A 23463-nucleotide genomic window follows, 5' to 3' on the forward strand; every position below is an offset into this window, starting at 1 on the left:
CACCTGAGGAAGGAATTCCTGGTTGGGAGGGTGGGGAAGTGCTGGCACGGGTTGTCCAGAGAAGCTGTGGCTGCCCCATCCCTGGAAGGAGGGAGGAATGACCAAGGCTGGATACAGAGCACCATCTCCCCAGGGAGATGAAATAGAGCCAAAATGAGGGGTCAGTGGAGGGGGAGCCATTCCCAAGGGAACAGCGTGGACAGTTCTGCCAGGGCCGTGAGAAGGACTCACTGCTGGGATATCAGAGCCTGCTCTGTTTTCCCAGAGTGACTCAGGAGAGATTTTCAATGTGCAGCCTCTGAGCTCATCACGGGCTCCAGTCCAGGGCTAAAGAAGAAAATGCTAATGGATGAAGTGCATCTCAGAAGGATGCTTGTTCTTTGCAGAGTGGGAATGTGCCCAGAACACCGGAGATACAGGAAACTGCATTTTCCCTGCAGCGTGTAAAACCAGCCTGTAAGCCGTGTACAGCACAGGGAACAGCCCAGGGCCAGAGCATCTGTGGCAATGGGACAAGGGGGGATGGTTTTACACTGACAGAGGGGAGATTAAGATGAGCTATTGGGAAGAAATTCTTCCCTGTGAGGGTGGGGAGGCCCTGGCACAGGTTCCTGTAGCTGCCACATTTCTGGAATTGTCCAAGCCCAGGCTGGACAGGGCTTGGAGCAACCTGGGTTAGTGGAAAGTGTCCCTGCCCTTGGCAGGGAGTGAAACTGGATGATCTTTAAGCTCCTTCCCAACCCAAGCCACGCTGTGATCGTGTGATTCTGTTTCTCTCTGCGTGTGGATCTGTGCATGGATCTAATCTAATCTAACCCTGCCCTCTGGCAAGGGAAAGCCATTAATTTCCCCATCCTGTTACTCCAGATCTTTGTCCCACTTCAGATCTCCTGGAGCACCTTTAGACCTTGAAAGGGGCTATAAGGTCTCCCTGGAGCCTTTTCTTCACCAGGTGAACATTCCCAGCCCTTCCAGAGCAGAAAGGCTCCAGCTCTTGGAGCATCTCTGTGGCCTCCTTTGGACTCACGCCAGCAGCTCCACATCCTTGTGATGTCGGGCTCGATGCAGGACTGCAGGTAGGGCAGAGGGGCAGAATCCCATTTCCTTGCTTTACTGCCCACCCTGCTGGGAATGAGCCCAGCACACGGAAAACAGCCTGGAAAGGCTGCGGGGCCATGGCTGGAGAAGGAGGAGGAGGAGGAGGAGGAGGCGGGGGAGGAGAAAGTGTTGCGTTGGAAGCTCATATCGGAAATTTCTGCCCTTGGGAGGAAGCGGAGGCAGGGCAAGGTCCTGCGGGCAGGGCGGGGCGGTGCGGGGAGCTGCGCAGCCCGGAGCCCGGGGAAAGAGATCCCACGCCATTTCCAGAGGGATTGCGGGCAGGCAGAGAATAGTGAGGAGAGGGGGGAAAGGGAGGGGGCCGGGAAATGCTGCGGGGAGGAGCGGGGGGGCGGTCGGGATAGTGGGAGTGGATCGGGACACAGGGATGGGACGGTGACACGAGGATGCATCGTGACACGGGGGGACACATCACGACTCTCCCGGCTTTCCCTCCGGGCCCGGAGAGAAGCATCTTCCTCGTACGTGCTCCGGGAGAGGCTGTCCCGCGGGCGGGGCCCCGCCTGGGGCGGTCCCTGCCGGGGCGGTCACTGCCTGGGTCAGCGCTGGGTGCCGGTGACCGCGCCCGCACGGCTGAGCTCCGCCCGGGGGGCTCCGGCTGTGCCCCGGCCCCGGCCCCCTCCTCTGCACCTGCCCGGGACACCCCCTTTGCGCATCCCTCCGTCCCCCTCTGCGCATCCCTCCGTGCTCCCACCGCCCCCCTTTACACATCCCTCCGTGGACCCACCGTCCCCCTTTAGCGCATCCCTCTGAGACCCCCGGGATTCACCCCCCCACCTTTGCAGACCCCTCTGTGCCCCTGCGGGTTCTTCCTGTCTTTTGCACACCCTTCTCAACATACCGGGTCCCTCTCCCTTCTCTATGACCGTCAGGGTCCCCCCTTTGCACACCCCTCTGAGACCCCGCCAAGGGGCGGCCCCCGGGCCGCGTTCCTGGAGTCCCTCCTTTGCACTTCCCTCCGAGCATCCCCGGGGTCCCCCCTTTTGCACCCCCCTCTGTCCATCCCCGGGATCCCCCCTTTTGCACCCCCCTCTGTCCATCCCCGGGGTCCCCCCTTTGCACCTCCCTCTGCCCATCGGGATTTCCCCCATTTCCACCCCGCTCTGTCCATCCCCGGGATTTCCCCCTTTGCACCCCTCTACCCATCCCCGGTGTCCCCCCTTTTTCCCCCCATCGGTGCCGCTTCTCCCGCCCCACTCGTGGGCGGCCCTTCGCGGGGCCCGTCCCCATTCCCGTCCCCTCCCGGGGCGGTGCCAGCGCGGGGCGGAGGCGGAACGCGGCTCCGGAGCGCAGCCCGTGTGTCCGTGTCCCCCTCGCCCGTGTCCCCGCAGCCCCGCCGCGATGTCGCGGCCGCTGTCGGACCAGGAGCGGCGGAAGCAGATCAGCATCCGCGGCATCGTGGGCGCGGAGAGCGTGGCCGAGCTGAAGCGGGGCTTCAACCGGCACCTGCACTTCACCCTGGTCAAGGACCGCAATGTGGCCACCCCACGCGATTACTACTTCGCCCTGGCCCACACCGTGCGGGATCACCTGGTGGGGCGCTGGATCCGCACCCAGCAGTACTACTACGAGAAGGATCCCAAGGTGGGAGCGGTGGGATTGAAGGGGGGAGCCCCTCCGTGCGGGGCGGGGTGCTGGGAACCCCCCCCGGCTGGATCCTGGCTTGTGGCTGGGGTGGGAACCATGGGAACCCCGTGGATGTGAGCGCTCGCTCGGCGCTGGGATAGAGGGATTGGCGGGGCTCGGTTTTTCATGGATTTAGGGCTGTTCCGGTAACTTTTCCGAGAGGAGGGACTGGACTTTACCAAGCGAGGCCACTGTCCTTTGCTCTGCAAAACAAACAGAGCGCGGCTTGGCCGGCAGCGGGGTGCAGGGCATGGGAACGCCGCTTGTTGTCCCGCGGCGCCGGCGTGGGTGCTGTCTACCAAAACCAACTCCAAAGCCTTCCCGGGGGAATTATTGGAAAGGCTTAAAGGCACCCGAAGCCAACCGCAAACAGGTCTTGTTTAACACAAGTGATGCCAAGCGTGAGAGATCCGGTTTGTGCAGGAGTGGCTGCGCTGCCGCCCGTCCCGCTGGCTCGCTTCGGGCTCTGCCGCGGGGGGATTAAATCCTAATCCCCCTCCTGACACCTGGATGTCCCTGTCGGCATCAATTTCCTCCCTGCCCGCACCTCGCTGGGAGCGTGCCAGCCGCGATAGCTCAGCACTCCCCCGTGTTGTGTAAAAGGAGCCTCTCGTAGGGTTTGGAGCTGGGACTCCCCCGTCCAGCCTGCCTGGAGCCGCTGCTCCCTGCTCTGCTGGAGTCACACCAGTAGATCCCAGTGGATCCCGCCCAGCACATCCAGCCCGTGGCAGGATGGAACGAGACGATTTTTGTGGTCCCTTCTCAACCCAAACCATTTTAGGTCTCCAGGATTCTCTCCCACCTCCATCCCCGGCCCGACCCCGCGCAGGTCCTGGGGAAAGCTGTCGAGTCAGCGACTTCCCCCAGCCTAAATCCTTCCTTAAAACCTGCCGGTGCTGACGCCGGGGCTCGGCTTACACAAGGCCGGCCCGGGCGCGGTGTCAGCGGGAGAGTGTCCCCTGCTGCAAGGGGACAGCAGAGGAAGCCCCATGTCCCCATGTCCCCGCAGGCAGCGGCGGCTCACTCGGTTTTCCGGTGGCTTTGCAGCCCGGAGTGACTTTAGGGAACGGCTCCTCTTTAAAGTTTGGCTTGGTGCTGCCACCGGCAGGGATGGGGTGACCATCCTGGAGCTGTCCCCACCCTGGGACAGGACAAGGGGGTTCATCCAAATTAAACAATCTTCCCGGTTTGGGAAAGAGCAGGAGAGCCACAGCAGCCACAGCCCTGAAATTGCTGCGGCAAACCACCCTGCTCTGTTGAGAGCTGGGTTTTTCCCTGTTTGTTTTTGAGATATCACCCAACAGCAGCTTCTGGAGCCCAGGGGAGCCTCCTCCAGCCCTGGGAAAGGTGACCACGGGGTGCTTTTCTCTTCCAGAGGATTTATTACCTCTCCCTGGAATTCTACATGGGGCGGACGCTGCAGAACACCATGATTAACCTGGGGCTGCAGAATGCCTGTGACGAGGCTGTCTACCAGGTGAGCATCCCACCAGGGGTGAGGACATGGATTGGGAGGGATCCATGTTTTCCAGATCCTGGGAATGTTGATGGTTTGGTACATTGGCTGCAAACTGCTCCCTGAGCCACAGGGGATGACTTTGGGCATAAAGGCTGCTCCAGAGCCTGCCCTGGAAAAGCCTGGAGCTGCCCAGCCTGGCTGCTGTGTTCTGGGGAATGCAGCAGGATCCCTGGAAGGAAACTGGTGGTTCTGTGGGTGAGGCTGTTCATATCCATGATCAGTGGCAGGGAGGAATAAAACCTTGAATTAAGCCCAGCTGGGTGCTGGCACCAGGTGGCACTGGGGTTATCAAAGGGCTGCTTTTGTCCCCACCCTGTCACCTCTCGTGTTCAATGTCATCAGATGTGGCCAGGGTGGTTGCACAAGAACAGGAACAGCTTTTGTGCAAACATGTCAAAGGAGAGGAACTTATTTTTAGGGGAGATTATATTTTTTTATCCCCACTTGCTGTGACCAGGGGACATTAGGGCAGGGCAATGGACCAAAGGTCTCCACCTGAGCTCCCTGAGGAGTTTTGCATAAGCAAAACCACTTCCTCCTACAGCATCCATAGGCTGGAAAATTTAAATTTCCCTGGAAAAGGGGTGTAGATGCTTCTCACACTAAAGGGTGATGCCTGCAGTTGGGAGGAAAGGCAGCTGGGTGCCTGCTCCAGAGGATGGAGGTGCTGAAGGAGCAGGAACACACTTGGGTCCTGTCCCCAAGGGATTGGGGTGCTGGGGGAGCAGGAAGATGGCACCCAGGTGCCTTCCCCCAGGGAATAGGGGTGCTGGCAGTGCAGGAATATTCCAGCTGGGTGGCTGCCTCAAGGATTAGGGGTGCTGGGGGAACAGGAACCTAGTGCCTGCCCCACAGAGAGAGGGAGCAGCCTGGGAATAAGCTCTCAGAGCTCTTGGAAGTGTCTGGAACCCTGGTTACAGTTTGGTGCCCCCCAGCTGCACATCTTGCCTTTGGAGAGATCAAGGGTGTGAATGTCCCTTGTAAAACCTGTGCACTCACCCCTGTGACTCTAGACATGGGAGATGGCTTCTACATGGCACAGAGACACAGCTGAGGGGCAGAGCAGCTGCTTTGGGTTCAAATCACAGTGTCCCACCTGCAGAGATGGGTCATGTGGAATTAATGCCTTTCCAGCCCTCCTGGAGCCCACCTGCAAGGGAGTGTGTGCCAACAACACCTCCCCTCCGTGGGGCTGGACACTCTGAGAGTCTCCAGCCCCTCTCCTTTTTCTCATCTGTAGCTCGGGCTGGACATGGAAGAGCTGGAGGAAATCGAGGAGGATGCTGGGCTGGGCAATGGGGGTCTGGGCAGGCTGGCAGGTGAGTGAGTCCCCAGGAGGGGGCACATCCCTGAGGGCTTTACATCCACTGTGGGACATAGCTAATCCTGGGGAGTTATTGCTCCACCTTCCTAGCACAGGGCAAGGTGCTGGGTGGCTGCTGGCCTTGGCTCCTGGGAGAAGGATGCATCTCCAAGGAGGGCCCAGCTCACTGCTCTCCCCTCTCCTGAGCAGCTTGCTTCCTGGACTCCATGGCCACGCTGGGGCTGGCAGCCTACGGCTACGGCATCCGCTACGAGTACGGCATCTTCAACCAGAAAATCCGGGATGGGTGGCAGGTATGGATCCAGATGTGTGACCCTCACTGTCCCCTGGCACAGCTGGAACCCTTTAGACAGACATTTCCCTCAGCTTGGAGGCTGCTGCTGTGATATTTCAGATTCAGCAGATGTTCTAGTGAGCAAATGGAATTTCTTCAATCAGTGCAAGCTCACAGCATCCATCTTTTGTTCCCTGCTCAGGGCCACCCCAAAAGCTGCTCAGGGCTGCCTGGAGTGTGTGAGGATGGAGCAGGGTGGGGGATAAGGCTGGTTTGAAAATGCAACATCAGCAGTGCATTAATGAAACCTTGTCCCCATCCCCATGGAAGGCACAGACAGCCCAGAGTTCAGGGCCAAAATCCAAGTTTAGGGCAGACAGAGCATCCTCCCCTTTGCCATGAGCAGGCAGAGCCTTTCCCAGCCATCGTGCAGGGCTGGCTGTCCCTGTCACTGCCCTGGGTCCCCCTGGCAGGTGGAGGAAGCTGATGACTGGCTCAGGCATGGCAATCCCTGGGAGAAGGCCCGTCCTGAGTACATGCTGCCCGTGCACTTCTATGGCCGGGTGGAGCACTCTGCCTCTGGTGCCAAGTGGATCGACACCCAGGTAAGGGCTGGGGACAGCAGTGTCCCTTGCATGGCTTGTGCTGTCCTTTGGGGGGCTCTCCCTGGCTGGCTGCACCCCAGGGATGAGTCCTGCAGAATTTCTGGGGTGAAAAAGGCAGCGGTGGGGCAAAGTGGGGAGGAGATGGACAGGTTCAACTGCTCCATATCTGCAGCCAAGTTCTCCATCCCTGGAAGTGTCCAGGCTGGATGGAGCTTGGAGGAATCTGATCTAGTGGGAAGTGGATTGGGGTTGGAACAAGGTGGACTTCAAGCTCCCTCCCAACCCAAACCATTCTGGGCTTCTATGAAATACCAAAAGCAGCTCCAGCTTCTGTTTGCTATGTGCAGCTCTAAATTAAACCTGAAAGAAGCTGCTCCTGGTGTTTACAAGCCCCTCTCCATGCCCTGAGCACTTGTGGCAAACACCAACCAGCAGGCAGAGCCACAGGGATACCAAGAACATCCCACCCACACAACCACGCTGAGCTCAGCCCCGAGCTGGAGGCTCTGTGGGATGGGAGGGGCTGCAGGGGGAGCACTGGGGGGATCCCAACCCAATTCCAGCTGTCCTGGGGGTGTCACAGGTGGTGCTGGCGCTGCCCTACGACACCCCCGTGCCCGGCTACATGAACAACACCGTCAACACCATGCGGCTGTGGTCAGCCCGCGCTCCCAACGACTTCAACCTGCGCGACTGTAAGCGGGAGCTGGGCGGGGTGGGGAGGGCTCAGAGGGTCCCACGCCCACCTCCTCCCTCTGCTCCTCCCCAGTCAACGTCGGGGATTACATCCAGGCCGTGCTGGACAGGAACCTGGCAGAGAACATCTCCCGGGTGCTCTACCCCAACGACAACGTGAGTCGTGGTGTTTTAGGGATGGAGCAGCCCCGCACTCCAGGGTGCTGCAGAGATGTTTTTAGTTGTGTTTTAAGCTGCCTGCAGGGCTTGGATGGGGGGAAATTTGGGCAGAATTTGGGGGTTCAGGGGAGGTTTTGAGGGGTTGGGAGGAGTTTGGAGGCTTGGGAGGGAATTTAGGGGGGTCAAGTGAGGGGAAGATGAGCAGGTCCTGCTGCAGAAACGTTCCTTCAGTCTCAGAATACAATGTGAAGGCATACTGCTGCTGGTGTTACCCTGGTGGCCTCTTTGCAACCCTGGGATCAGAGGTTGTGCCTCAAATTGCTCTTTGCACCCCAGCCTTCTTGTTCTGGGAGTTCTTGCCAAGCTGGTGCAGAGGTGTGATGGGACACACAACCCTTGCCTAGCTACAAACCAAGCCTCTCCTTGCTCTGCAGCCTGTTTAGGGTGTTTTTCCCATTTAATCCTCCTCCAGCCTTCCCAGCTGTTGAGGACATCTGGGGGCACTGCAGTTCCAGTGGTGAGGTTGTCTCCTGCAGCTTTTCCTTTGCAGACCAGCAGGCTGATGCTCTGTGCTGCATGGATGGAGGTTAAATCCTTGTCTTGGAAATAGCTCCTAAGGCTTCCCTTCCATTGTCCTGATACCTTTCCTTGCAGCCAAAAAAGTGCAAACCACAGAGAACAGGTTTTGACAGTGCTCAGCTGTTTGTACCAGCACATCCCAAACCCTTGTGCTGGAATTTGGGAAGCAAGAAGAGCTTGGGATTGCACCTGATGCTGGAGGAAGCACGGAGGGGTCACACCCTGGGAAAACCTTCCCAGGAAGGGAAGTGCAGTGAATCTTGTGGGAATCCTGCAGTTCCTGCTCCTCTGCCCACAGTTCTTTGAAGGCAAGGAGCTGAGGCTGAAGCAGGAGTACTTTGTCGTGGCTGCCACCCTGCAGGACATCATCCGCCGCTTCAAAGCGTCCAAATTCGGGAGCACCGACAGTGTCCGCACCGTCTTTGATTCCTTCCCCGACCAGGTACGAGCCAGGGCTGCTCTGACCTCTGCCTTGCAGCTCGTTTCAACACCTCCCAGGTGATGCAGATGTTTGTGGGGCTCCCAGTGTCCCCCCTGTGTCCCCACGTGCCACCCTGCTCTCCCAGGTTGCCATCCAGCTGAACGACACGCACCCCGCCATGGCCATCCCTGAGCTGATGAGGATTTTTGTGGACATTGAGAAGCTGCCATGGGATGAGGTAGGGACAACCCAGATGGTCTCCTCCACTTGTACCCAGCTGCCCATGGTGGAGGAGCCAGTTTGGTGGCTGCTGGAATGATGTGGAGCAGTCAGGCTGGGTTTAACTGGTGTGGACTGGGAGGAGCTGCTGGGCGTGGTGGGTTCTGGCAATTGAGGTGTGACTGAGCACTGGCTCTGCCCTGCCAGGCCTGGGACATCACCAAAAGGACCTTTGCCTACACCAACCACACGGTGCTTCCCGAGGCCCTGGAGCGCTGGCCCGTGGACCTGGTGGAGAAGCTGCTCCCCAGGCACCTGCAGATCATCTATGAGATCAACCAGAGACACCTGGATGTGAGTGCCTCCAGAGGGGGGACAGGGATGAGCTGTCAGGACAAGGGGATGCACAAACTGATGGTGTTGGGTGTATGGCTGTTGGGGGATTCCAGCTGCCATTTTGAGGAGTTGATGTGGAGGGAAGCCCTTTCCCACCAGCACATTGCCATCCTGCAGTTAGTGACTGTTGAGGCTTCCTTCACCTGTTGCTTCAGGGACTTGAGAGCTGGCATTTCTTTGCTTCCTAAATGCTGAATTCATGCTGGGAAAGATGATGTTGGGAGTGCTGTTTTGACAACACGAGGCTTTTGCCAAAATGGCCTCAGTGGCCAAGTGTGTGTCCCCAAACCCTTCTGGTGTGGCAGCCTGGGGGGGGTCCTGGGTCAGATGCAATGGTGGGGGACACCCCTGACGTCACCCCCCGTCTGTCTCCACCAGCACATCGCGTCCCTGTTCCCCAACGACGTGGAGCGGCTGCGCAGGATGTCCCTGATCGAGGAGGGCGACACCAAGAGGATCAACATGGCGCATCTCTGCATCGTGGGCTCGCACGCCGTCAACGGCGTGGCCAAGATCCACTCCGAGATCGTCAAGACTCAAGTGTGAGGGAGGGAGGGAGGTGCTGGTTCCTGCAGGGAAAGGATGGTGCCAGCTGGGCACAGCTGGAGCTGTGGCGCCCTCGCAGGTTCGAGGATTTTGCAGAGCTGGAGCCGGAGAAGTTCCAGAACAAGACCAACGGGATCACGCCGCGGCGCTGGCTGCTGCTCTGCAACCCGGGGCTGGCCGAGCTCATCGCTGAGGTACCGCTGGGGGCAGCAGCCATGGCACTGACTGAGCCAGGGGCAGGGAGAACCTCAGCCAGTTACATCCTCTGGGTGCCTGAGGAGCTGAGGGAGGGGATTCTGCCCCTCTGCTCCTCACCTGCAGAGCTGCCTTCAGCCCTGTGAGTCTACATCAGAAGGATGTGGAGCTGCTGGAGAGAATCCAGAGGTGCTCCAAGGGCTGGAGTCCTTCTGCTCTGGAGCCAGGCTGGGACTGTTCAGCCTGGAGAAGGCTCCAGGGAGAGCTCAGAGCACCTTCCAGGGCCTAAAGGGGCTCCAGGAGAGCTGGAGAGGGACTGGGGACAAGGGATGGAGGGACAGGAGAAGGAGGAATGGATGTAAACTGCCAGAGGACAGGGTTAGATGGGATATTGGGAATAAATTCTTCCCTGTGAGGGTGGAGAGGCCCTGGCACAGGGTGCCCAGAGAAGCTGTGGGTGCCCCTGAACCCCTGGAAGTGTTCCAGGCCAGGTTGGACAGGGCTTGGAACAATCTGGGATAGTGGAAGATGCCCCTGGATGATGTTCAAGATCTCTTCCATCCCAAGCCATCCCACCATCAGCACGTGCCCTTGCTCCTGTTGCAGAAAATCGGGGAAGACTACGTGCGGGACCTGAGCCAGCTGACCAAGCTGCACAAGTTTGTGGACGACGACCTCTTCATCCGGGAGGTGGCCAAAGTGAAGCAGGTGAGGGGCGTGGGCAGGGGGAGCAGAGAGCTGGGTGGGTGTTGCCTGGGGGCTGACGTGGTCCTGCCCTGGCCCAGGAGAACAAAGTGAAGTTTGCACTGTACCTGGAGAAGGAGTACAAGGTGAAGATCAACCCTTCCTCCATGTTCGACGTGCACGTCAAGAGGATCCACGAGTACAAGCGGCAGCTGATGAACTGCCTGCACATCATCACCATGTACAACCGTAAGCCACCGTGCCCCCGAGGGGACAGAGTGTCCCAGGGCTGCAGCAGCACCCCTGTGGCCCCTGTCCCACAGTAACACTGCTGCTTCCTCCAGGAATCAGGAGGGATCCTGCAAAGCTGTTTGTGCCAAGGACGGTGATCATTGGAGGCAAGGTAAGTTGGGTCAGGAGTTTCAGAGATTTTAGAGGAAGTCCTTGGATGTGGTGCAGATGTCTCATGGGGTCACATCTCTACAATTCCCTGACAGGAGGGTGCAGCTGGCAGGGGTCAGTCCCAGGGAACAGGGACATGACAGAGGAAAGAGCCTCAAGCAGTGCCAGAAGAGGTTTAGATGGGATTTTTAGAAAAATTTCTTCATCAAAAGGGTGCTCAGGGTAGTGGTGGAGCTCTCATCCCTGGAAGAACTTAGAAGCCATGTGGATGTGGCACTTGGGGACATGGGTCAGTGGTGACCTTGGCAGTGTGGGGGGAACAGTTGGATTCGATGATTTTAGAGAGCTTTTCTGACTTAAACAATTCCATGGTTTCATGTCCATGAAGTCCAAGCAGCACTGGAGTAGCACTGGTTTGGGTGGGGTCTGGACAACCATCTGTGGTCATGGAAGCCCCCAAAAATATTGTGGATTAGGTGATGGGAACAGGGATGAACAGGTTGTTCCCTGGACAGGTGGGAGCTGGGTGTGCCTCACCTGCCCCTGGCACCAGCTCTCCTGGCTCACCTGTGCCTTTTCTCCCAGGCTGCCCCAGGATACCACATGGCTAAAATGATCATCAAGCTCATTAACGCCGTGGCTCAGGTGGTCAACAACGACCCCATGGTGGGCAGCAAGCTGAAGGTCATCTTCCTGGAGAACTACAGAGTGTCCCTGGCAGAGAAAGGTACCTTGGGTGGGACATGCTGTGGGGAGGGGGTGTGCCTCAAAACCATGGCTGCCACTTCAGCAGGAAACAAACCCAAAGCTGGTCACCACCAAACCCAAAGCTGGTCACCACCAAACCCAAAGCTGGTCACTCCACCGTGTGTTTTGTTGGCAGTGATCCCTGCCACCGACCTGTCGGAGCAGATCTCCACAGCGGGCACCGAGGCCTCGGGCACGGGCAACATGAAATTCATGCTGAACGGGGCTCTGACCATCGGCACCATGGATGGAGCCAACGTGGAGATGGCTGAGGAGGCTGGAGAGGAAAACCTGTTCATCTTTGGCATGAGGGTGGAGGATGTCACGGAGCTGGACAAGAAAGGGTGAGGGCTGAGGGTGGCACAGGGTGCAGCTCAGGTACCTGGGGCAGCTCCATTTTACAGCCTCCTTCCCTCCAGGTACAACGCCCAGCTCTACTACGATCGGCTCCCCGAGCTGAAACAAGCTGTGGACCAGATTAAAAGTGGCTTCTTCTCCCCAAAAGACCCCAACCTCTTCAACGACGTGGTCAACATGCTCTTCCACCATGACAGGTGAGGCGCCAGGGCACCGTCCCTCCCCTGGGCTGGGTCTGTCCGTGGCCACAGCAGGGCTGGATGTGGCCCCTCGATGGCACAAATGGCCATTGTCGCATTAATGCCTTCCAGGTGATTTGAGCCATCTCAAGGCTTTTCCTGGCCAGAGCACTGGTCAGCCATGGGCATTGGCATTGCAGAAATGTTTTCTCTGGGTTTTTTACCAGCAAAGTTTAGGGAGGGGTTATTTGACTGAAGGCTTTGTGCTGGAGGATACCTGCCAGAGACAGGATTAGATCGATGTCTGGAGTGTTTTGGGGTTTTTGGGGCACCTCTGTGTGTGTGGGGTTGGGGTCCGGCCTGGCTTTCTGCTGAGGCACTGCCCAAATCCCTCAGCCTGGCAGAGCTGTCAATCATGCGCGGGTTGTGCTAACCGAGCCTCTGATTGGCCGAATTCCCAATCAATCACACGGGAACAGCGCTGATTAGTGGAGCGAGCAGAAGTCCCGTCTAAGGGGCGGGGCCACGACGGGCTACGGATATAAAAGGGGCTGAGGGCATTATGGCCGCTGTCTCGCACTGGTGCCTTCCTCGGAGTTCGTGCCTCACCCACCCAGGAGTTGGTAGCTGTGTCTTTTCCATCTTTCTCTCTCTCTTCTCTTAATCCCTTCGTGGAGCATTATGAGTAATGTATTATCTTAAGGTTTTAAAGGTTTCCCAGTTAAATGGGCTAAGCAAATGCTAAATAAATTCTAAGTAAATGCTTAATACTAAATTAATGCTAAGGAATGCTACAATAAGTGGTTTTACATTGAATTCAGTATTTACTCCTTTTGCCAAAATTTCCTAAATTTGCTCTGTTTTTGCCAGTAAACTTTTGTGTGAATATCTGGTGGGGATTTCTCCTTTGCACCGAAACAAAGTAAAGGAACTGTTACAAGTAACAGGAACCTTTAGTTTAACCCCTAAATTCCTATTTCTCCTAATCTTAACTGCTCCTTCCTTCCCTGCCACAGGTTTAAAGTCTTTGCAGACTACGAAGATTATGTCAAGTGCCAGGAGAAGGTCAGCGAGCTGTACCTGGTGAGTGCCAGCCCGGGCGGGACAGAGCAGTGACACAAAATCCTATTTCAGAGGGAGGGACGCTGCTCCTAACCCCATCCCCTTTCCTTGCAGAACTCCAAAGCCTGGACCAAGATGGTGATCAGGAACATCGCGGCTGCCGGCAAGTTCTCCAGCGACCGCACCATCAAGGAGTACGCGCGGGACATCTGGCACGTGGAGCCCTCGGACCTGAAGATCCCCCCGCCCAACGAGCCCCGGGACGGGGGGCAGGACAAGACCCCCAACGGCACCGCGGCCTAGGGACAGCCGGCCGCCCCTGCGCTGTACAATTCTCTGCTGTCTGAGTCTCTGTCTCGCTGCTGCTGCTGGCTTTCCCCAAGGGTGGGCACAGGGGGAGGGGTTTTTATAACTAAGTGTCCCGTGTGGAAAGCGAAACGGCGTCGCCTTGCTGCTTGCGTTAGGTGGTAAAAATAAAAATTAAAAAAAAAAAAAGTGCCATTGGAGTCTCCGCCCCGCCCTGAGCGGGCGGTTTGCTGGAGGATGAAATTAGGGCTGGGCTTGCTTCTGCCAGTGGTCATGCAGGAGGAGGGCTGGGTGGGCAGCACGCTCAGAGGGGCTGCTGCAGCAGGATAGGGGCCGTGTACCCCCACCAGTGTCCTGTGGGATGCTCCCAGTCGTGGCCCAGACTGCATCAGTGTCTCCTGGAGGCAGAGGGTGACTAAAAAGTTTCTCAGTAGATTTTATTACTTACAGCAGTAAGTTCAGTGCCATGGGGGGAGTCCTGGAGTGGATTTGAGGGAGCGTGGGATCAGTGCAGGCAGCAAGTGGCATCACTTCTTGTTTAAGAAGTCTCTGCAACAAGATGTAATAAACCTTACACTGTGTCACTGACCCTCCTGTGCTGTGTCAGAGCCTGATTTGTGATCCCTGCATGCGGGGCTGAGCTGGGCTTGGAGCATCTCTGCACCCAGGGCAAAGAGGAGCCGGTGTCCCCAGAGCCACCTCCCCAAGCCACCCAGGCTGAGGACAGGCTCAGGGCAGTGGGGAGCAACTGGAGTTTAGAAAGTGATGCCAGCAATCAGCGTGGGGAGGGGAAGGAGCAGGGAGCAGGCAAGTCTGAGCTTGCAGGAGGAGAGGCCAGTGGAAGAAGAGGCCAAAGCTCATCCTGTGCCCCCCCATTTCTGTGGAGCAGCACTTACTTCACCAGGGCAGGCAGCTCTGGGTTGAAGGAGATGTAGTCGTGGCCCAAGCCCAGCTTTTCAGGAAAGGTAATGAACTTCACCTTGGATTTGTCCCTGTAGGCTTTGTGTGCTGTCTCATAGAGCTGCCACAGAGTTAGAGTGTGGTTACTGCACGAGCAGGGGACCCCAACCCCCTCCTGCTGCATGGCCATCCCCTCTCTGGCCACCTCAGCCTTCCAAAGCCAGGCTCAGAGCCCAGCTGGCAGGTGCCCACCTTGCGTCCCAGCTTTGGAGGCAGGACTCCATCATCTTCTGCATGCAGGATGAGGAGGGGGCAGCCCAGCACCTTCACACTGTGGGCAGCAAACACAGCCCTGAGGACTCTCCCTGGAGCCAAGAGAATCCCAGGAGCCTCCCCAGCCCCTGTTAAAATTCCCACAGCACCCTGACCCTCCTCATGCCCACCTGAGTGATGCCTGTGCTGCTTTCCCTGCCATGGCAGCACCCTAATCACCTTAACCCCCTATTACAGGGTCAGCAGGTTTCAAAAGCAGCCATAAATCAAACGGAATTTGGGCAGGCTCTGTGTGCTACAAGGAACAGGAGCACCAAAAAAAGGATGGTGGCTTGTGGACTTTGCCCAATCATCAAACTGATGCCTGGCATCATGTAAATAAAAAGTCACTTTTGAAGTATGAGTAAGCTGGGTAAACACAGGAGTGCAGGAATTTCAGTGGGGTCACTGACACCTCTCCTTGGCCAGGTGGTCCTGGCATCATTCCCATCATTCATTCCCTGGCATCATTCCTGGGCTCTGCTGTGCCCCTCCCAGCAGGAACTCACTTCTCATCGCTGCGGAAGAACATTCCTGCCCGAGCCATGGAGTCCAGGATGAGGGACTCAAAACCTGGGAACTGCCGGTAGATCTGCAGGGAGAGAGTCTGGGAATCTGAGCCACGCTTTGGATTCAGCTGTGAGGGGAGGGGAGAGCCAGGAAACTGGGGCTGTCCCTGCTGGGGGACCCCAGGGGCAGAGCCCCCAGACTCACCTTGGTGATGGGGATGTTGGCAGCTGCATCTCGGATGCTGGTGTAGGGAGACTCCAGGACCACAGCATCAACCTGGACCCCTGAGAGCAGAGTGAGGAGGGAGTGGACATGGCTTTGAGGGGCTGTCCCTGCTGCCAGGCTGCTGCCACACTCCCCTCCCAGACAGCAGGGGGGCCAAGATGTCCCCATCCCAGTAGGGAGGATAGGGAGGGCTCCCCATCCCCCAAAATCAGGGCAGTGCAGAGCCTCAGGGTCTGGGGGATCATCCATCCATTCTGGCCCTCACCTCGCTCCTCCTGCAGTTTCCTTGCTGCATTGGTGGCAACCCTGTGACAGGAGAGGTGACAGTGAGGGAGAGCAGCAAAGGGGGGATGCACATCTCCCTCAGGTTCCCCTCGTTGGCTGCATTTTGTTTTGCAGGGGTCTCTACCAAGGAGCAGCTCCTTGGTCCATTCCCAGGTGGCACCAGTCTGGCAGCAGTGTCACAGGGCACAGGGTGTGCCCCCATCCCACCCTCTGCACCTACCCTGTCCCCAAGGAATGTCCCCAGAAGATGATGCTGCTGTTCCCACTCCGTGCTTTCACCCAGTCATAGAGTGCCAGGACATCTGTGGTGAAGCCACTCTCTGAGGGGTGTCCAGTGGAGTCCCCATAGCCTGTGGGGGACACAGCTCAGTGTCACAACCCTGGTGGGGACAGTCCCCAAGAGGAGGATCATCCAGCAAGAGACAGAGGGACAACTTTACCTCTGTAGTCGAGAGCCAGGATGTGGAAGCCAGCAGCCCCCATCGTCTGTCAGAGCAACACTGAGTTATGTCCTGGTGGGGGATTCACACCAGGACCCCCAGCATGGCCCCTTCACTCTGCACAGGCTCTCTGGGGTCCCCAGAGCCAGCAGGAGCCTTGCAGTCCCCAGTGTCCCCACGGGCCACCACTTACCTTCAAGAACTGGACACGGTGACTCGCAGCCCTGAGGGGGAAAACAGGGTTAGAGCTTGGGAGCCCCCAAGGGACCTTCCCCTCCAGAACCAGTGCAGGTGAGGAACCAGGGTGACTTATCCCAGCAGGGAAGAGCTGGATGCTGTGGGGTGGGTGCATTTTGACTTTTCCTTTTATTTTATAGGGCTTTTCCTTGACTGCTGAGGTCAGAGCCCACGGCAGCAGCCCAGCCCTGCAGCACTGCTGGCTGCTGCATCGAGTTTGCTGCTTCTCACCCCAGAGCAGCCATCCTGCCCTGCTCCTGGCCCTGCAGCAGCAGCTCAGGATCTCACCTGGTGCCCCCATTGCCGTGCAGGTAGATGATCACGGGGTGAGCATCAGCAAGAGCCTCCTCAAACCAGCGCTGGTCCTTGCCCTGCGCCTCGGCCCCTCTGCTGCCTGGCACCGTGTGCCTGGGGGGACACTGGGGTCACCCTGGGGGGCTCCAGCAGGACTCTGCTGTCCCACAGGGCACACTGAGGACATCCTGCTCACCAGATGCCAACTGTGACGCCCGGCTCGGTGGTGAGGTACAGGCTGATGGTGTTGTTCACCAGCAGCTCCGGCCGCCGAAAATCCACGAAGAAAGGGAAGGCCACTGATGGAGAAATCACAGCCATCATCCAGAATCCTCCTACCCAGCTGTTTTTTATACAATTCTTTCTAAATCAGCGTTTTATTTGATTTAAATTATCGAGGGCCATGCTGAGGCAGGCGAGCTCAGCCCTCTGCTGCCTCCTCCCACCCAAATTTCCAGCCCTGCTGATGCTGAGCCTGCCTGGGCGTGTTGTGACTGCAGGCAGGAAACAGGGCTGGCAACACCACGTTATTAGAGCTTGCAAAACACGGGGAAAGATCCCTCTGAGCCTCCTCTGCAAGCCCACGGCACAGCAGGAATTGGATAAGCACTGGTCCCACCCATGTTTTGGGGGGTCTGCACAGGCAGCTGAATCCCTGTGAGGGTTCTCCCGGCTGGGATACTCACGGAAGTTCAGGTAGACAAATTTGGTGAGCACGCTGGGGAAGAAGCGGACCAGGAAGGGCACGGAGACGTAGGTGAGGAGCGGGGCCAGGAGCAGAGCCCGCAGCCCGGGGAGCCAGGAACGCCGAGCCCTGCAGGGGAGGCACTGCTGAGCACATCCCCTCCCATCCCGAGGGATTCGGGCTGCAGCAGAGCCGCCTCCCCATCCCCGATCCCAGCCACGAGGGGTGGATACAGCTCCAGTGTTGTGCTTGGCTTTTGGGGACAGAGACAAGGTGGGGAGCACAGAGAGGGTGACAAAAGCCCTGATTCGGTCTCCCACGCCCTCCCACAGACAGGGAGGCAGGAAGGGCAGGGAACGTGCCAGGGCTGGGAGCTGCAAGTCCAACCAGCAATAAGGAGCAACCGATACTCTGTGACAACATCCCGAGTCCTGGCTGGAAAAGCACAGCCACAAATGTGGCCCCGAGCCTGGCATTAAAGCTTCTGCAATACTGCAGGGACAAGGAGGAAAGTGGGAAAAGGGCTTGGGGGTGATGTCCCCAGTGCCACCAGCACCACACCTGCAATAACAAGGAGGAAGGTGGGAAAAGGTGCTTGGGGTGATGTCCCCCAGTGCCCTGCTCTGAAGGGCTGGGGGCCACATCCAGCTGCTCTCTGCAGCACTGAGACACAGCCCCAGCCCCCCCAGGTGAGAAAGGAAAGCCAAGAGTTGCAGCTTTTCCAGAATCAACCTCCCTTGTGGGCTAATGGTGATGGGGAAACCAGTCTGAGGGATTTAGGGCAGAGGTTTGTGATGGGAGCCAGGCACGGCTCAGTCCCTGCCAGCACATGAGCAGGATGAGCATCCTCCCTGCACATCCCAGTCCGTTCCCTGCCCTGGGAACGCTGCAAGGCCCTAAGGAAGGACTGCACAAGGGTGTGATGGCACAAACACCCTTCCTGGGATGGGGCAGGATGGCAAGAGCTGTGCTGGAGGCACGGGCAGCTCCTCAAATCCCAGTTATCCCCCAGAACACGGGGCTGGGCACACGGATGGAGCGGCCAGGAATGCCCTGGAGAGGCTGCAGGAATTGTCGGGCCCTGCAGGAATTGTCGGGTGCTGCTCTCGGTCTGCTCAAGTGCGGCTCAGCCCGGCCCTTGCACAACACCTGGTGCAGGTGAGCACCGGCCGGGGGGACAGGGCACCTCCGACAGCTGGCACGGTGACAAACGCGACAGCAGGGTGACAAGCCACAGCGCGGCACCGCGGGGGGGTGCGACACGGCCACACGGTAGGATCGTGTGACAGGGTGACATGGGGACAGGGCCACTGCCCGGGGTCACGGTGGTGGCAGGGTGACATGGGGACAGCACGGAGTCACCGTTCTGGCGAGATGATCCGGGGGAATGGCCACAGTGACAGGGTGGCAGCGGGGACAGACACGGGGTCATGGCCCCAGCAGGGTGACCAGGCCACAGCGCGGGGACACGGGAGCACGGGGTGACAGCCCGGGCACGGCGACAGAGCCCCGGCACGGCGACAGAGCCACGGCACGGGGGACAGCGCGTGGAAGCGACAGGGGACACGGCCGGGGACGGGGACACGCGGCTTGGGGCAGCATGGCGCTGTCCCCACGGCGCTGTCCCCACGGCGCTGTCCCCACGGTGGCGAGTACTCACCGTCCCTGCCGAGCCGCGCCGGCCATGCCCCGCCCGGGGCCAATGTCGCCGCCTCTGTCGCCGCTGTCGCCGCTGTCGCCGTCCCCGCCGCGACGCCGCATCGCTGCGCGCCCGACAGCGCCGACAGGCCACGCCCACGTCACGGGGACACGCCCAGATATGGACCGTGTGTCGCTTTCACCAGGCCACGCCCATCGGCTACGCCCCTGACACGCCCACCCGCGCCTCGGGGACAGGGACAGGGACGGGGACAGGGACGGGGACGGGGACAGGGCCACCCGCAGCCCCTGTCCCCCAGGGGTGACCGTGTCTAAAGGGACGCCATCAGGGTGACAGTCCCCTGTCCCCCAGGGGATCTGCAGCCCGCTGTTCCCCAGGGACGGGCGGGTTTAAGGGGAACCCCAAAAAATCTTCAGCCCCCAGGGGTCGCAGAAGATGTGCAACCCCCTGTGACCCAAGGGTGGGTGGGTTTAGATGAGACCCCAAAAAATCTGCAGTCCCCTGTGACCCAAGGGTGGGTGGGTTTAGAAGGGACCCTAAAGAATGTGCCATGCTGTGTCCCCCAAAAGAAGCCAGGGGGAGCATGGAACCAGCAATAAGGTGACACACCAGGGAAAACAGCCTTGCCACGGGCAAGAACAGAGGGAAAGCTTCCAGGTTAAAAAATATTTTTTTTTAAATGATTTGACATTAAACCTGGTGTCCCTAGGATTGAGCAGGAAGGGTGGAAAGTTCCCCTCTCAGCTGAGCTTCCCACCTGCAGCTCTGTCAGGATGAGTCAGCTGCACCTTTCCAGGATGAAACTTCCCAGTGGGAAAGGAATATCCCTGTTTCAGCAGAATCCTCTGAGAAAGGCTGCCAGGTGTGGGAGGATGTGCTGCTGGAAGCGCCATCCCTTGCATCACCTCACCTGTCAGTGGGGCCCACAGCAGGGACCCCATAAATCAACTGTGGGAGGGCTGGGGACAAATCTTTTCCCAGAGGAGCAGCCACCCAGGCTGGCATCTGGAGCTGCTTTTATCCATCTGCCCTCCAAAGTAAAACCTGTGCTGCTTTTCCTGAATTGGAATCACAGAATCCTGGAATGGTTTGGGTTAAAGGGGCCTTGAAGCCCATCCCATTCTAATCTCTGCCATGGGCAGGGACACCTTTCACTATTACTGCTCCAAACCCCAATGTCCAGCCTGGCCTTGGGCACTTCCAGGGATCCAGGGGCAGCCACAGCTGCTCTGGGTGATGTTTGCCAGGGCCTCCCCACCCTCCTAGGGAACAATTCTTTCCCAATATCTTATCTAACCCTATCTCACCAGCAAAATGCACATGCAAAAACAAACAGGTCCAGCCAGACCGGGGCTGTGAGCTGGTGTCTGCGTGCTCCCCATCAGCTGCTGTTGCAATCAGGTGGCACAAGCCACCCTGAGCTGCTCTTCCCATGCCACAGGGGCAGGAGAATGGGGGAAATGGCCAACACACCCAGCTGCTTTCACAGGAAAGAGCTTTTCCCTTCCACCCCCAGCATTTCCCCACTCCCAGTGAGCGCTGGGGCTGAATTCTCACGGAGCTGATGGGAGGGGTGATCCCCAGCGAGCCCAGTTTGATGCCCACAGGGATGGGCGAGGTGCCAGAGAGGTGTGGAGCTCCCGAGGGCTGCAAGGGGCTGGCACGGAGCTGGAGAGCACAAAGAGCTCCCCAGGATGGAGAAACAACCCAAATACTTCTTACTATAAGAAGCCAGCACAGCAAACGCGGAAAACACGAGGATTTCCTGCGCTGAAGGGAAAATCCTACAAGGGAATCGGGAGCGGGAGGCGGTGCTGGGAGCGGGACGTGGGATGGCAGCAGCGAGCCGCGGCCGGGGAGCGGCGGTACCGCTGCGGTTAGCAGGGCTCGCCTTTGTTTTGTGCAAAAAATAGCAAAGTTTGGCCTTATGTCATTCCAAACTTCTCCCGGCACCAGCTGGGAGATGGGGAGGTTCCCTCCAGATTTTTTTTTTTTTTCCTACAGCGTCTTTTCCTTTTTTTTCCTTTATGCTTTACTGATGATTTAATGGCCTTTTTTTTTTTTTTTTTCTGATTTTTTTTTTTCCTATTTTATGTCCCTTTCCCCCGTGTCCTGGCCGGGGTGAGGGGTTCCTGTGCCCAGCTCGGCACAGCTGGAAAGAGCCCAGGAATGCAGGAGCAGCTCCCCCCCAGCTCCCCGTGCGGCAGCCGGACTTTTCCTCGCCCCAGAACAAAGCATCCCATTGTTCAGGGGAAAATGGGAAGGAAAGCGTGACGGAGCAGCCAGAGCCAAGCCGGGAGGGTGTTTCTGCACCCACGGCCTCGCACCGGGGTCACCCACTGCCTGCGCAGCCGCTGACCCTGATTTTGGGTGGCTCTGTGCCAGCCCCGTGGATCCATCTGATGTCCAGAAATCCCGGTGTTTCCCACGTGTCACGATTTTTGTGACAGCGTGAGCCGAGGTTTCCTTCCTCGCTGTAAATGCCATTCTGGAGCGCAGCTGCTCTCTGGAAAAGGGGGTTCCAAAAATAGTCAGGCGTGTCTGGCCGGGCTCCGTGGCTCCCTAGAAACACGCTTTTCTCCTATGGGAAAATAAAATCAGGATGCCTCTGCTAACAGCTGGTCCTAAAAATGAGTCGGGAATTTGCAGTGGGATGATTCCCAGCGCTGCCGAGGCGGGGGGCTCCACATCCCAGTGGGGTGGGGACATGGGGACACTGAGCGTGCTGCCTGTCCCCATCGCCCAGCCCTGCACGCGTGTGCTTTGTTGGGGGACGGGGGGGATTTTTCGGGGCTGTCGCTTGGATTAGCGAGGAGGAGGAGGAGGGTGAGGGGGATAAAGGTCCTGGCACTCGCCGGGCTCGCAACAAAACAAAGCACCAGATGGTTCCAACTTCAGCATAATACGCGGAGAATAAGTGTTTGAACCTGGGATGGAAAAGCAAATGTGGAAAGAGAGGGAGAAAGGAAAGAAAGAAAAACCCTCGGCAAGTGTCAGAGCAGAAGAAAGCGGCGGAGAAAAATGGCAAATGTTAAAAACCGAGACAAAAAGCACTTGGCCGGCACAAAGCCACGGCTGCTGACATCTGTCCGGCAAAGCCTCTCGCCAAGGGCCCCTTCCCTTTGGAGTCACCTTGCCTCGCTTCTGTCACCGCAGGGACATGGCCACATCCCTGGCCAGGGCTTTGCTGGCTGCTGGGGACACGGTGACATGTGCCACAGCCACAGCGCTGGCCCTGGGCCAGGTGGCAGTGACGCGCAGCAGAGCTACCCCTAAATATTTTATTACAATATTTCATTACAGTACTTTTGAAGCTTTTTACACTGTTACCGCACACGTCCCAGATGTTCTTGCGCAGCGGCAAACCCGCCCGGCTCCGCCGTGTGATCTCGTGGGGTTTTAAGCCTGGTTTACGATCTGAGCGAGGTTTATGCAACCCCCTGTGCGAGGCTTTCGTGTTCCACTCTCTCCTCCCCACGAAATTTCTTGAACCCCCAGAGCAGAGCCACCTTGAAAAAAGGAAGAAGGCTAAAAAGCCATCTCGCCCCTGGCATTTGCACCAACAAAAAAAAGCCACAAAATGATGTCATGCAATTGCTGGAGAGCGGGTTGCAGCGTGGGTGGAACCCCTTATTATCCAGCAGAGCATCCACAAGCCTTGGGGACCGCCGGCTCCCTGCGGCTCGGCTGGCGCTGAGCAGGAGCGTGGGCGGGCGGCGGCTCCGGCTCCAGCCCGGGCTTTAAACGAGGGCTGGAGCTCTGCTGGTGCCTGCGGCTTGTGTGTCACCGCCCCAGGGATGGCTCCTGGATTTGTGACCCCCCGAAAGCGAGTGAGGGCCACGGGTGGGACAGCGCAGGGCCACCACTGGGGCTGAGGTGGTGGAAGGGGTGGATGCCACGGGCACTGCAGGTGTCCTTTGTCACCGTGACACAGGGTGTTGTCCCCCAGGCCCGGGGGTGGCAGGGAGATGCGGTGCCGTGTCCCCAGGGCGGGGGACAGCGATGTGTTGCTGTGACCTTCAGGCGTGGGACAGCCCAGGTGACGTGCCACTGTTTTTTTGGGACAATGAGGAGCTGCAGGGCCGTGTCCCTTGGGGTGCAGGGCAATGTGGAGCCGGGGTGATGCTACCCCGGGGGACAGGACAGTGTGGAGCCAGGGTGATGCCACTTTGGGGTAAAGGACATCAAGGACTCAGAGTGGTGTCCATTCGGCTTGTGGCATGATGAGAACCAAGGTGATGTCACACCAGGGGACAGGATGGTGAGGAGCTGGGGTAATGCCACCCTGGGGGACAGGACAATGGGGAGCCGGGGTGATGCCACCCTCTGGGGACAGGACAATGGGGAGCTGGGGTGATGCCACTCTGGGGGGACAGGATGGTGGGAAGCTGGGGTAATGTCACCCTGGGGGACAGGACGCTGAGGAGCTGGGGAGATGCCATCTGGAGTGCAGGGCAGCAGGCAGCCAGGGTGATGTTCCCGTGGGGTGCAGAATGATGGGAA

At 58.4% G+C, this 23463-nt stretch overlaps 2 protein-coding genes across 2 annotated transcripts; one reads left to right on the plus strand and one right to left on the minus strand.

The window, feature by feature from the left end:
* The first annotated feature begins 1266 nt into the window (after positions 1-1266).
* PYGL (glycogen phosphorylase L) lies at positions 1267-14001 on the plus strand. Its single transcript, XM_079309352.1, has 21 exons — positions 1267-1390; positions 2448-2700; positions 4118-4219; positions 5502-5580; positions 5775-5878; positions 6333-6464; positions 7048-7159; positions 7234-7316; positions 8197-8340; positions 8465-8557; positions 8746-8892; positions 9313-9476; positions 9560-9674; positions 10282-10383; positions 10461-10608; positions 10704-10762; positions 11347-11488; positions 11645-11852; positions 11928-12062; positions 13061-13127; positions 13221-14001. The coding sequence occupies exons 2-21, from the start codon at positions 2458-2460 to the stop codon at positions 13407-13409; spliced, it is 2568 nt and encodes an 855-aa protein (XP_079165478.1). The 5' UTR covers positions 1267-1390; positions 2448-2457; the 3' UTR covers positions 13410-14001.
* ABHD12B (abhydrolase domain containing 12B) lies at positions 13833-19109 on the minus strand. Its single transcript, XM_079309353.1, has 13 exons — positions 18961-19109; positions 17302-17429; positions 16812-16914; positions 16610-16729; positions 16278-16308; positions 16085-16130; positions 15865-15994; positions 15625-15665; positions 15339-15418; positions 15134-15216; positions 14565-14643; positions 14309-14433; positions 13833-13961 (listed from the first exon to the last, which is right to left on the minus strand). The coding sequence occupies exons 1-13, from the start codon at positions 19059-19061 to the stop codon at positions 13940-13942; spliced, it is 1089 nt and encodes a 362-aa protein (XP_079165479.1). The 5' UTR covers positions 19062-19109; the 3' UTR covers positions 13833-13939.
* Between the last annotated feature and the right edge of the window lie 4354 nt (positions 19110-23463).

This window comes from Erithacus rubecula, assembly GCF_903797595.1.
Source record: "Erithacus rubecula genome assembly, chromosome: 6".
In the NCBI taxonomy this organism is placed as follows: Eukaryota; Metazoa; Chordata; class Aves; order Passeriformes; family Muscicapidae; genus Erithacus; species Erithacus rubecula.